General features: G+C 53.6%; 1 protein-coding gene across 2 annotated transcripts in view; it reads right to left on the reverse strand.

The window, feature by feature from the left end:
- Positions 1-13,741, reverse strand: part of PRMT8 (protein arginine methyltransferase 8) — a 105,269-nt gene that overhangs the window by 38,831 nt on the left and 52,697 nt on the right. For both annotated transcript variants that reach the window (XM_002712816.6, XM_089303800.1), the window contains exons 3-4: positions 8,133-8,288; positions 5,173-5,236 (exon numbers count right to left, since the gene is read on the reverse strand). In XM_002712816.6, the coding sequence (XP_002712862.1) occupies positions 5,173-5,236; positions 8,133-8,288 (220 nt within the window). The remainder of the gene's footprint in view (positions 1-5,172; positions 5,237-8,132; positions 8,289-13,741) is intronic.

The raw sequence follows: 13,741 nt of genomic DNA on the forward strand, positions 1-13,741 counted from the left end.
CCCAGCTTGGGGGGGGGGAGTTGCTATGACTAAATGTGAGGTGGGGGTCTGGACGGAGTCCTTTTGCCATAAACCGTGCTGCGTGACAGTTGGCAAAACGTGACGAGGACCTGAGCGTTAGAGAGCGGAAACAGGTCCGTGTCAACCTTCTGATGTTGACGGTTGCACTGCGGCTGCTTGTTGGCAACGGGCACAGATACCCCCGGGGTGATGGGGCCTCACACCAGCGACTCACCCTCAGAAGGCTCAGGGGCCAGAACCTGGGGTGTTTGCACCTCTTCTTCAAGTGTTTCAAGGATTAAAGAGAAAAAGGAAACCGAAGGGAAGGGGAAGAGAGAAGACAGAAAAAACAAGAGTGTGAAACAGGGAAGGAGAGGGGGCCCCCCAAGGCCTGGACAGGAAGTGGGGGGCTAGGGGGGTGGGGACAGGAGGGGGCTTTGTGGGTTCTCAGGGCCAAACAGACCTCCTCCTCCCAAGGAGGATGGGGAGTCCCCTGCTGGTGTCAGCCTCCTGCCCCTAGGGGCCTGTCCCACTCTGCCAGGCACAGCGGCAGGCGGGGGTTAAGCTGGAGGAGGAGAGAGCACGGGAAACCGGGATTCCTGAGCCGTAAACACTCATTTCCGGACAGCCAGCAACAGGAGAGACACGTTGTGCACTGGTGGGTTGAGATGCTGCCTGTGATGCCCCACCTCAGCGCGATCCAGCTCCCTCCTAATGCGCCTGGGAAAGCAGCGGAGCAAGGGCCAAGTGCTCAGGCCCCTGCACCCACAAGGGAGACCCGGAAGAAGCTCCTGGCGCCTGGCTTCTGCCTAGCCCAGCCCCAGCTCTTGTGGCCTTTTGAGGAGTGAACCAGCAGATGGACGATGGATCCTCTCTCTCTGCTTCCCTCCCTCCCTGCCACTCTGCCTTTCAATCAATTGTTCAAACAATCAATAAACAAATAAATAGATCTTAAAGGAGAGAGACACAAAGAAAGAGATGGGGATGGGGGCGCTGGGCACAGCCTAAGAGCCAGGAGCCACTGGGCAAGTGAAGTCCTGCAGCGGTGGTCTCATTGTTCTCTGGAACCTCCTTTGGGCTCCACACTGGGACTCGCGGCCCTGATAGGACACTGTTTGTGTTTCTATTTGTGTCCGCCCAACCCTCCTAAGAGGCTTTTCCTCCAGTTCCAGCGGCACTCATGGTACTTCCACATCAACACAAACACACTTTGGAAAAGTACGCAGGAACAAGAGCCCAGGCCAGAGGTGAGCCAGGTGCCTCCCCTAGCCTCAGTTTTTACCTCTGTTAAATGGGAGAAACCAGTTGCCCTATTTGAGGGCAGGAGGGAAGGAGGTCAGATACAAGCTGGCAATGCCAGGCTGTCTCACCCTTGCAGAGAAACAGCCAACTGGTTTGCCTTTTCCATCTTTAGCAGGCACGTTGAGAGGTCGCCTCTGTCTCCTCTGCCAAGGTCAGGCACTCTTCTGAGTACACAGAAGACATCTGGTTCCCTTGACGGAGCCAAAGGGGGCCGGGCGCCCAGCCAGAGGTCGGGGGATCCGAGCAGCAGTTCCCTTCTCAGGCCTCAGGACCTCAGCCCTGCTCACAGCCCCTGCACACCTGCTGCCTGCCCAGCGCCCCCCGCCTGTCCCACCTCCCTCCTTATCCAGCATAGACGGCATGGCCCACGGTTTCCATGGATTGTGGCTCCACCCTCCCAGCAAAGCCTCATGCCAGGCAGCCTTTCCACTCCACTGGCATCCATCCAAGCCACTGGACTCCCTGCCTGCCCTTGTCTCCACATCGCTAAGAGCCTTGGACACTCCCCTGCCATCCTCATCACCCCAGCATGCCCTCCCCCTTCCCTCCACCCACACCCTCCCCCACCCCTGCCCCAGCATCTCCGTTCCCCTCCCCCTTCTTGGCCAATGACTGTCTCACTCTTCACTGTGCAAATGGAAGCTGCAAACCTGAGGCTGCCCACCACGGGCCCACCTCCACCTGCCTGAGCTCCCACTCTCCCTCCATCACTGCCATTGGGGTCTCCCTCCTCCAAGGTACAGGCCGCCGTCTGCCTGTGCTTGGGAGCCCTCCCACTCTGAACCTCACCGTGTCTTTGTTGGCTGCCCTGGGTGGACAGTGGATCTCTGTCCTTCTCCCGGGGCACTGGCTCACACCCCCACGCTTTCATACTTCCTCTCCTCACCAGAACAACACAGAAAACTCTTCCGTGCGTTGACCCCAGGAGTCACCTGTGGTCCCCACTGCACAGTCTCTCCTTCACCGACTCTCCCTGGACTTCCCCCTCTACCCCAACATTGAGACCACTCCTGAGAGCACCCCTGACCTCCGCGGGGCCGAATGCAATGGCCTGTCCTCTGCTCTTCTCCCACTCCATCTCAGCACTCCCAGCGGCTGACCTCGTCCTCCCGCCCTTGGCCAATGGCAGCGCTCTCTCTTCCCCATTCCTCAGCTACAGCAAACATGTCTTCTCACCCTCTCCTTTGCCTGACCTCCAAATGCTGAAATGGCCCAGAGCCCTCTCTTTGTCCCATGTCTTTCCTCTAGCTGCACATTATCCCCCAAAGCAGCCTCATCCTGTGGCTTTAAATAGCATCCCCACGATGTTTTTCTTTCATTGACTTGAGAGGCAGAAGACAGAAACACACTTTCCATCCACTGGTTCACTCCCCAAATGCCCACAGTGGCCGGGGCTAGGCCAGGGCAAATCTGGAAGCCGGGAACTCAATGTGAGTCTCCCCTGTGAGGGTGGGGACTCAACTCTTTGAGCCACGACCTGCTGCCTCTCAGGGTGGACATTAGCAGGAAGCTGGAACCAATCGGGAGCAGAGCTGGGACTCAAACCCAGGCAGAGGGGACAGCGCTGTGGCACAGTGGGTTAAAGCTCTGGCCTGCAGTGCTAGTATCCCATGTGGGTACCAGTTCGAGCCCCAGCTGCTCCTCTTCTGATCCAGCTCTCTGCTGTGGCCTGGGAAAGCAGTGGAAGATGGCCCAAGTCCTTGGGCCCCTGCACCCACATGGGAGACCTGGAGGAAGCTCCAGGCTCCTAGCTTTGGATCAGCCCAGCTCTGGCCATTTTGACCACTGGGGAGTGAACCAGCAAATGGAAAACCTCTCTCTCTCTCTCTCTCTCTCTCTAACTGTCTTTCAAATAATAAAAAATAAATTTAAAAAAAAAAAAAAACGTAGGCAGTGCCATGTAGAATGCAGGCATCTTAACCTGGTAGCTTAACCAGTAGGCCACACGCCCCCTCCCACGCTCCGCAGCCCCTGTCTATACGATGGTGACTCTGCAGGCCTCCTGCTCTGCCTCTACCTGAAACTCTGGATGCACAGATCAAGTCTGACGCCACAGGTCTGCCTGGGTGCCCTGTGGGCAGAAGAGAGCTCTTGATTTTTCTCGCTCCTGACATCCCCATGAGTCCTCTGCCTCCAGGCAAGCACCATCACCTAGTTGCTCAAGCCAAAAGCAGTTAGCCGCGTTCCTCTCTTTTCTCACCGCCACGTCCAATCCATCAGCAGGTCCTCTTGCCTCTATTTCCAAGCCCGGGGCCGGAGGGGGGGGGCAGGGTGGTCACATTTGTCCACTTGCACTGCCACCACCCTTGTCCCTGCTGCGGCAGCTCTCACCAGAACACTGAAATAGCTTCTTAACTTGGATCTGGTTACAGTTTTCCTGCCTTTTCCCTGTTCTCCATGGAGAAAGCTCCTTCCTTGCTCAAAAGGGGCAGGCATCCTGCCTGGTGACCCCTCCCCCAGCCCCCCAGAGGTGCCTGGGTTTGATATCTAGCTCCAGCCTCCTAATGTGCAACGTGGGAGGCCGTGGCTGACACTCCAAGAAACTGCGTCCCTGCCTTGCATGTGGGAGACAGGCGTTGAGTTCCTGATTCCCAGCCTCAGCCCTGTTGCAGGCATTTGGGGGGTGAACCAGCAGACGGGAGTTCTCCTCCTCTGTATGTCTCAAATCAATGAATTAATTAATTTTTAAAAAATCCCTCCAAGTCCCGTCCCTTCCAGCCTCGGCGCTCTGCCTGGGAGCTCTTTCTTCCGGCATTAACCCTCCCCAGGCCCACCGCCTCAGGCGGCTTCCATCCTGCTGCCTCTGTCAGCCCTGCTTCGACACACGGCCCCGTGTCGTGACTTTGCATCACCTGCCGCTCACGCCTCGCCCTGACTCCACTGGCATGGTGCCCAGAGTGCCAATGCTCCCCTGTCCAGCACCAAGTGAGCACAGAGCCTGGACCTGCAGCTGGAGGAAAGCTACACGGGGGGCCTTCCAATCAGGGGCCCCTGAGGGTCTGAGTGTATCCAAGACAGACCGCACATTTAGCACATCTGTGTAAAGATTCTGGTTGGGACATGTGTATCCTGTAACAGAGTACCTGGGTTCAAGTCTTGGCTCTACTCTTTAATCTAGTCTCCTGCTAATGTATACCTTGGAACACAGCAGGTGATGGTTCAAGGAGTTGGGCCCCTGCCACTCACATGGGAGACTTGGATGGAGTTCTGGGTTCCTGGCTTTGGCCTAGCCCAGCCCTGGTTATGGCAGGCATTTGGAGAGTGAACCAGCGGCTGGGCTCTCTCTCTCTCTCTCTCTCTCGTTTCCCCTCTCCCCCCTCCTCTATGCCTTTCAAGTAAATTAAATAAATAAATAATTTTTTTTTAAAAAAGGGTGGCCCCAGAGAGAAAGGACTGGGGAATGTCGCTCGCAGTTCATAGGAAAAGAGACGCACCTCTCGTTTAACCAGGCTGCAGCCGAATTGCCCAGGGAGCCCCTTCAGTAGCAGGGCCTGTGGACAGTGGGGGACCAAATCCTGGGGTCTTCCAGGACCTCCCTGAGCTGGTGATGGCAGAAGGGGAGCTGGGGTTCATGGGGAGGGTCGTGGAGGTGGAGGGAGGGACAGCCATGCTTGTGCAGAACTTAACAGGTCACCCCCAGCTAGAGACAAGCAAGGGCAACGAAGGTGTCACCCCAGGTCACCCCAGCTGGGGCAGGACAAGTGCAGCCCAGTGCCACAGCCTGCAAAGGGGGATCTCAGCCAGGTGTTCCACCTCCCCAAGCCCAAGTCTCTGACTCTTCCCGCTGGGGGTTGTCTGGTGCCCCCTAAATGGGAAAGCACAAGCCCCTGGCGCCTTCCACCCAGGGAGAGCACGAGAGGAGCATCTTACTGTTGTCCAAGTGGTTGGCCTTAATAATCTTCTCTGAGTAGTCGGAAATACTGGAACATTCGATCTAGAAGGGCACAGAAAAAAGGAGCAAGCTGTCAACACAAGGCTCACGGCACGTCGGGCACAGCTGAGTGGATGGAGAAGCAGAGGCCCCAGGGACGGGCTGGGACTTGCCCGTGGTCATGCACAAAAATGGACACCCGGCCCTCCCAACTCCAGGCCGCCTGCCATGCACTCGACGGGACTGCCTTTGCCAAGAGATGGAGAACCAGAGCTGGAGACTCAGGACAGCTGGTAGGCCTCGGCCTCCTGGCAGGCCAGCGAGGGTGTGAGAGGGAGGACACAGCTGAGGACCCATGAGCCTCCCTGAACGTCATCCTCACTCCACCCTCGCCTTCACCCGCACACCGCACCAAACAGTCCTAAGCCCTCCCCTCCCCACAAGGCACTCGCGCACCCCTCCTGCGGGCTCCACCTGTAGAAGAATCATTCCTTTTCACCTGCGAGTCTCTCCAGGCTCCTCAAGTCTCCCAAAGAACCCAGGCATCTGAGGGGTTGGTTGCCCATCAGCTGAGAGCAGAAGCCCATGGGGGCGGAGGCCTGGGTTGTGTTGCTGAGGAGGCCAGCAGTGCTGGAAACGGAGGGGAAGCTGCCTAGAGCCAGCCTCGCCTCTCCAACACGGGCTGGCCTGTGCTAAGGCTGTGGGGCCCCACTCACTGCAGTCTGAGAGTCCCAGCTCAGACCACCCCTGGGGACCACCCCCTGGGGAAGTAGTGGTTGCCAACTGCCTCCATCAGCGCCTTGAGAATAGGTGCAAGCACCCATGGGGTCAGAAACGGGTCACTGTTGTTAAAGCAGCAGCTGGGGGGCAGCCCCGGCAAGAGCTCCAGCCCCACAAGGGACCACCCCTACCTGGGCCCCTGTCTGAAGGACTGTGCATCTCTCCTCTCCTGCCACATCAGCAGGTCTGCAAGACACGAGTGCCTTCAGCGTGGCAGCCTGACCGCATGTGGCTCTGCCACCGTGTCGCCAAGCCTGTGCGTGTGGCGAGGGTGAGATGAGGTGGCGCACCTGTCGCCGTCACAGCTGCCCTCCCTCTTCCTCCTCCCTTCTCTTTTCCTTTCCTGCCCTCTTCTCTCTCTCTCTTTCTCTCTCTCTCTCATCTCCTCACTTCCCCCTTCTGTCTGCTACTTTGGCTTTGTTTTCTTCTCCGTTTTCTAACTGTCCTCTGCATCTTTCCAGCATTCCGTCTCGTTTTGCCCATCGCGTTGGAGATGTCGTCACCCTCTATCTCTGACGGGGTCTCCCTCTCTGCCTCCCCGCCGCCCCCTCCATCTCTCCCCTTTCTCCCCTCCGGCCTCTCTCCCATCTCTGGCTGGCTGCCCCTCCTCTCCCTGTCTCTCTCTGTCCTCCTGTCTGTCTCCCTGCCTCTCCCCCAGCCTCCCCCTTCCTTGCAGAAGAGCAAGGGAGGTCGGGGCTCGGGGTGCATGGAACAGGAGGACCTGTGAAATGGGCCATCAGGAGAGGCCAATGTGGCAGCACTGCTTAGAGCTGAGCTGTTAAGAGGAAGGGGCAGGAGGCAGACCGCTGGTGCCAAGTGCCCACAGCTGGATGCCCGTGGTGCCTCCTGACAGCTCCGTGGCTGCAGCCCCCAACCACTCAGGAGCCAGGGACCAGTGGCACTGCCTTTCCCTGCTCGGCCCTGAGCCCCACCACCACGGGGCCTCAACCCCCACAGAGAAGGCCAGTGGGGGGTCACCCCATGGACCCAGGTGCAACTGTGGTGCCCTGTGACCTTGCTGAGTGAAGCCGTCCTTTGGGAGGACTTGCAAAGGAGCCTGGGAGGTCCAGGGGCTGGTTTCACTGGCCGTGGCCATCACACACCTAGGACACCTTGAGAACCACCCAGGTTCTGCAGAACAGGACAGCATGGCCATGTGTGTCCCCCACCCCACCCCCACAGGCTGTTCCTGCAGGGGGCAGGAGGGCCCGGGTAGGCTACGGGATGACCCGAGAAGGAGGAGCCCCGAATGCCACTCTGGTCGCCCCACAGCCCCCTCCCGCGGGCCCTCTGGGAGTCCGGGTGTTGTCTGACTGCCAGCAGGACCCAGCTGGAGGCCCTCTCCTCTTTCCCAATGCCAGCCAGCAGCCCCCCGGGCCCTTCTTTCCCATATAGTGTCCTTCCAGCCTGGGACACGCCCAGCCACTCTGCGGCCAGGCCATGCGGCTGCGAGGGGCTGAGGCGGGGCAGAGCGAGGTTTCCAGGGAGCTCAGCTTCACCTCTGGCCTGCAGAGCGGTGGCAGCCAAAGTGGCAGATCGACATCCACGCCCTGGTGGCTTCTCCACCTTTTGGCCCAAATCGTGGGTAAACTGACTCACTTGTCCTTCAGAGAAAGGAGGAGGGGTCTCTGCTGCCTCCCGGGGCCCCACCCCAACCCTGACATAAAGGCATGCACCTGTGCCACAGGCTGGGCGCTGTCCTAAGTGCTTCCACTGTGAGAAACTCATCCATGACCCTCCCCTCGGCCTCTGGGCGAGAAACTCTCACGGTGCCCATCTTACACATGGGGACTTGGGGTGCAGAGAGGTGACTTCTCCATGCAGTGCGTGAAAGAGGAGAGATTCAAACCAGAGCCCCTGTGCACGTAACCGCACCGTGCCACTCCTCCAGCTCACAGAGAGACTCAGCACCAAGAGCTGACGACGACACCAGCGGGGCCTGAGAAAAGGCACATTTCGTCCACCAGCATCAGCAGCGGCCAGGGCAAGGAGCCAGAGACACAGCCTTGGTGACGGGGGCCTGCCCTGCCCCCGGAGGGTCACACCTGATCTTCCCGGCTGCCCCCTGAAAGGGTGGCTCCCCCAAAACAGGAGCGGGGTCTGCGAGAGGGCAAGGGATGGGCTCCGCAGAAGCTCCGGAACGGGACGGCGCAGGGAGAGGAGGGAGGGCGGTGCTCACCCCGAACACCTTCTTGGCCCCGGCTTTGGCAGCGAACATGGACAGGATGCCGGTACCACTGCCCACGTCCAGCACCACCTTGTCCTTGAACACATGCTTGTTGTGGTACATGGAGTTACGGTAAGTGAGAGTCCGCACCTCGTCCTTTAGCATTTCCTGGGGGGAAGGGGGAAGAAAGCAAAGGCAGGGTCAATGCATGCGAGGCCCCTGGGAGGTCGCCGGGGTCACAGGAGCCTGCCCACCCCAGCCGAGGTGGTCTCAATGGGTCTCAATGACGGCATAGGCAGAGCCGCAGAGGAGCATGGCGGGGCAGCGGGGACGGCACCACCCGCGTCTCTCCTAACTCTGCCAGCTTTTGTCTCAGCAGCAGAGAAACTCATGCCCAGACCACAGCAAGCTCCAGTTTACCAGAGCAAAAGAAAAAAAAAATCAGTGAAACACAGCATGAGACATTTAAGTTAGACTCCAAGCAAAGCCTGCTACAGAGAAGAGAGTCATTGATGAACAGATTTTTGAAGTCCTTCCATGTGAATGTTTGTTTGTTTACAAGAACAGAAAAAATGCTCCTTGGTCCATAATTAAGAATTCTGTTACGAGAGAGGAACTAGATTACCTGTGCAAATCATCTCCAGCCAAGGAGAACAAGACTACATGCATGATGCTGGCACAGGGACCTTGGGCCATTCGAGATATCAGCAACCAGTTTTAAATTATTTTATTTATTTGAGAGAGAGAGAGGGAGATAGATAAAGATGTGCCATCTGCTGGCTCACTCCCAAATGTCCACCATGGCTGGGGGTTGGGAAGGGCCAAAGCTGGTATCCAAGAACTGCATCCAGGTCTCCGCCATGAGTGGCCAACCACTTGACCCATCCCCCACTGCCTCCCAAGGTCTGTATTAGCATGAAGCTGGCACCAGGAGCCAGAGCCACAAATCAAACTCAGGCACTCTGATATGACACATGGCTATTTTAACTGCCAGGCTAACCCCTGCTTTATTGGCAAACACTTTTAACTAACTCATCACCAACCATACAGAGGTGACATTTTAAAATATTAGCTTTATGGAAGTATGATTTGCATGCAGTGCAGAGCACTGATTTCAAGGGCCGTGGCTCAGTGTGCGGGTGTGGACCGGTGTAACTACACTGTAACCAAGGCACACATCATCTCCTTCACCCCAGAAAGCCCTGCATGCCCCTTTGCTGTCAATCCGCACCCCCACCCCAGACAACCACTCATCCAATCCCTATCAAAGAAGCTTCCCTCTCCTCTCCTAGAACTTCACATAAATTGAATTCCATGACATGTGTGCATATGTGCCTGGCTACTTTGGTTCAACACAGTATATTTGTGTCTAATTTTTAAACATTTATTTGAGAACAGGACAGCATGGCCACGTGTGTCCTGTCCAGAGAGAGAGAGAGAGAGAGAGAGAGAGAGAGAAATGCCCTCAATAGCTGAAGCTGGGACCAGCTGAGGCAGAGACCAAAATTCAATCCAGGTCTCCCATGTGGGTACCAAGGACCCAACAGCCTCCCAGGATCTGCATTAGAAACTGGACTGGGTAACTGACCCCAGCACCCCGATTTGAGACACGGCCTTTTTTTTTTTTTTTTTTTTTTTTGACAGACAGAGTGGACAGTGAGAGAGAGAGAGAGACAGAGAGAAAGGTCTTCCTTTTTCCATTGGTTCACCCCCCAATGGCCCCTGCGGCCGGCGTACCGCACTGATCTGAAGCCAGGAGCCAGGTGCTTCTCCTGGTTTCCCATGGGGTGCAGGGCCCAAGCACTTGGGCCATCCTCCACTGCTGTCTTTGGGCACCTGCCACCCACATAGGAGACTCAGAAGAAGCTCCTGGCTCCTGGCTCCTGGTTGTGGCCTGGCTCAGCCCTGGCCATTGTGGCCATGTGGTGAGTGAATCAGCCAATGGAAGATCTCTCGTCTCTCTCCCTCTCTGTAATTCTGACTTTCAAAATAAATCTTTTAAAAAACCCAGCTGTGGGGCCGGCACTGTGGCACAGTCAGTTAATGCCCTGGCCTGAAGTGCCAGCATCCCATATGGGCGCGGGTTCAGGAACTAGCTGCTCCACTTCTTTTTTTTTTTCTTTCTTTTTTTTTTTTAATTTTTTTGACAGGCAGAGTGGACAGTGAGAGAAAGACAGAGAGAAAGGTCTTCCTTTGCCATTGGTTCACCCTCCAATGGCCGCCGTGGCCGGCGTGCTGCAGCGGGCGCACCGCGCTGATCCGATGGCAGGAGCCAGGTACTTATCCTGGTCTCCCATGGGGTGCAGGGCCCAAGCACCTGGGCCATCCTCCACTGCACTCCCTGGCCACAGCAGAGAGCTGGCCTGGAAGAGGGGCAACCGGGACAGAATCCGGCACCCCGACTGGGACTAGAACCCGGTGTGCCGGCACTGCAAGGCGGAGGATTAGCCTAGTGAGCCACGGCGCCGGCCATCTGCTCCACTTCTGATCCAGCTCTCTGCTGTGGCCTGGGAAAGCAGTGGAGAATGGCCGAAAGTCCTTGGGCCCCTGCACCCATGTGGGAGACCTGGAAGAAGCTCCTGGTTTCAGATTGGCACAGCTCTGGCCGTTGCAGCCAACTGGGGAGTGAACCATCAGACAGAAGACCTCTCCCTCTCTCTCTCTCTCTCTCTCTCTCTGCCTCTCCTCTCTCTGTGTAACTCTGACTTTCAAATAAATAAATAAATATTATATAATAATGTTTAAATAAATACTTATTTAGTAATAATATTTTAATAAACATTTATTAAAATGTTAATTTTGACAAAGAGGAATTTTTCAGTTTTACTCTTTTACAACCACTGCTTTCTGTGCCATGTCGAATCTTTGTTTACCCCAAAGTCCCAAAGATATTTTCCTGCGTTTTCTTCCAAAAGTTTCAGAGTGGTGGCATCTAATGTCAGGTCTATGATTCATGTCAAATTAATTACTGTATGTGGAGGAAGTTTAGAGTGTAGCTTATTTTGTTCACAAAATGAGTGGTTCAAGCACCATTTGCTGAACAGACTATCAGTCCTCTCATTGAATCAATTTACCATCTGACTCAAAAATCCTGTGTGGCCTCACTGATCAGTTCTATTTATAACAGTTCAACACTAACTTGATTACTGTGTTCTTATTTTTATTACCATGCACATTTTTATGGTATGCAGTGTAATATTTCAACACATGTATATACAGCACATACTGATCAAATTTGGGTGATTAACATTTCCATTCTGTTACCATTTCTTCTTTCTTTAAATATTTATTTATTTTTGGAGGCAGAGAGACAGAGGGTGGGAGAGAGGGAAGTCTGTCTGCTGGTTCCCTACTCAAATGCCCCAACATCTAGATCTGGGCCAAGCCAAAGCTAGAAGCCATGAACTCAATCTGGGTCTCCCATATGGGGGTCAGGGATCTAACTACTTGAGCCATCACCTGCTGCCTTCAAGGTACACATCAGCAAGAAGCCAGAATCAGGAGTGGAGCCAGGACTTGAACCCAGGCACCCAACATGCTGTGCAGGAATCCCAAGCAGCGTCTGACCTGCTAACCGACAGCTGCCTGATCGCTTTATCATTTCTTCCTGTTTGGGGGCTGCCAGTTCCTCTCTTCTAGTTCTTCACAAAATTCGAGGTAGCTGGTATGAACGATGGTCATCCTACTGTGCTGTGGAACACTAGAATGTGTTCCTTTTCCCTAACTGTGTTTTGGTACCCATTACCCAACCTCCCTCTCTCCTCCTGCTGCCTGCACCCCCCCCCCATACCCAGGCTCCAGTAATCACTCTTCTACATACAGATCAATCTTTTTAGCTTCCACTTATGAAAAACAACATGTGATATTTGTTTAGCTGTGTCTGGTTTATTTAAAATAATTTTCCTTCAGTTCCACCCATTTTGCTGCAAGTGACAGGATTTTTGTTCTTCTTTATGGCTGAATAATATTACATTGTGTATATACTCCCATTTGCTGTATCCTTTCACCATAGACATACAGGTTGATCCCATAATACCGGCTGTTATGACAAGTGCTACAAGAAGATGGGAATGAAGGTATCTCTTTGATATGTTGATTTCATTTACTTTGGATATACGAGTTAATGAGAAGCTGGATAGCTACATCATATGGTGGATCTATTTTTAGTCTTTTTAGGGAGCTTCCACTCTGTTCTCCATAATAGCTATGCTAATTTACATTGCCACCAACAGTGTGAAATTGTTCCCTTTTCTCTAATCCTCACCAGCGTTCTTTTTTTTTCTTTTCTTTTCTTTTTTGTAATAGTCATTCCGTCTAGGGAGAGATGACATCTCATTGTGGTTTTGATTTGCATTTCCCTTATGATGAATGAGACTGAGCATTTTTTCATATGTTTGTCAGTCATTTGTAGCTCCTCTTTTGAGAAATGTATCGTTTGCCCATTTAAAGTTGCATTTTTTATTTTTGAGCTTTTAGTTCTTCTATGTTCCAGGCATCAGCCCTCTCTCGGATGCAGCTTGTCGGTGTTTACTCCCATTCTGTCTGCTGTGTCTTCACTCCGTTGATTGTTTGCTTTGCTATGCAGAAGCTTTTCGGTTTGCTATCATCTCATTTGTGTATTTTTGCATGTGCTTTGGAATCTTATCCAAAAACCATTGCTTATACTGATGCCTCAAAGTGTTTCCCTTGTGTTTTCTTCTCGTTTCATAATTTCAGGTCTTGCATTTAGGTCTTTGATCATTTAGTCTAATAGTATGTGAGGTGGGGGGAGTCAAGCTTCAATCTTCTGCATAGGAATACACTATTCTCCCAACAGCACGTATTGAAAAGGCTGGCTTTTCTCCAGTGTATGCTTCAAATGCCTTTGTGGAGAATTCATTGGCTGTAGATGTGGGTTTATTTCTGGTGTATGCATCTGTTTGTTTGTTCGTTTTTTAAGAATTTATTTATTTACTCTAAAGTCAGAGTTACACAGAAGGAGAAGCAGAGAAAGAGAGAGGTCTTCCATCCACTGGTTCACTCCCCAGATGGCCGCAATGGCTGAAGCTGTGCCAATCCAACACCAGGAGCCAGGAGTTTCTTCTGGATCTCCCACACTGGAGCAGGGGCCCAAGGACTTGGACCATCTTCTACTGCTTTCCCAGGCTATAGCAGAGAGCTGGATGGGCAGTGGAGCAGCCGGGACTTGAACTGACGCCCATATGGGATGCTGGCACTGCAGGCGGTGGCTTTACCCACTACATTACTGTGCCAGCCCCAAAAGGCATCTGTTTTTAATGCCAGCATCTTGCTGTTTAGGTTACAGCTCTGTGACATTTCGCCAGATCAGGTATTGTGACTCTTCCAGCTTTCTTTATTTTTATTAAAGAGTGCTTTGGCTGCTTGGAGTCTTTTATGTTTCCATATGAATTTTAAGGTTGTTTTTTCTTGTTCTGTGAAGACTTTCATCCATATTTTAATGGGGATTCCACTGAATCTGTAAACTACTTTGGGTAATATGGACATTTTAACAATATTAATTGTTCTAATCCATGAATATGGGAAGCCTTTCCTTTTGTGTGTGTGTGCCTTCTTCAGTTTCTTTCACCAGCATTTTATTTTTCATTGCAGAGATCTTATGC

Source organism: Oryctolagus cuniculus, chromosome 9, assembly GCF_051225735.1.
Source record: "Oryctolagus cuniculus isolate XC-2025 breed Fujian yellow rabbit chromosome 9, ASM5122573v1, whole genome shotgun sequence".
Lineage (NCBI taxonomy): Eukaryota > Metazoa > Chordata > Mammalia > Lagomorpha > Leporidae > Oryctolagus > Oryctolagus cuniculus.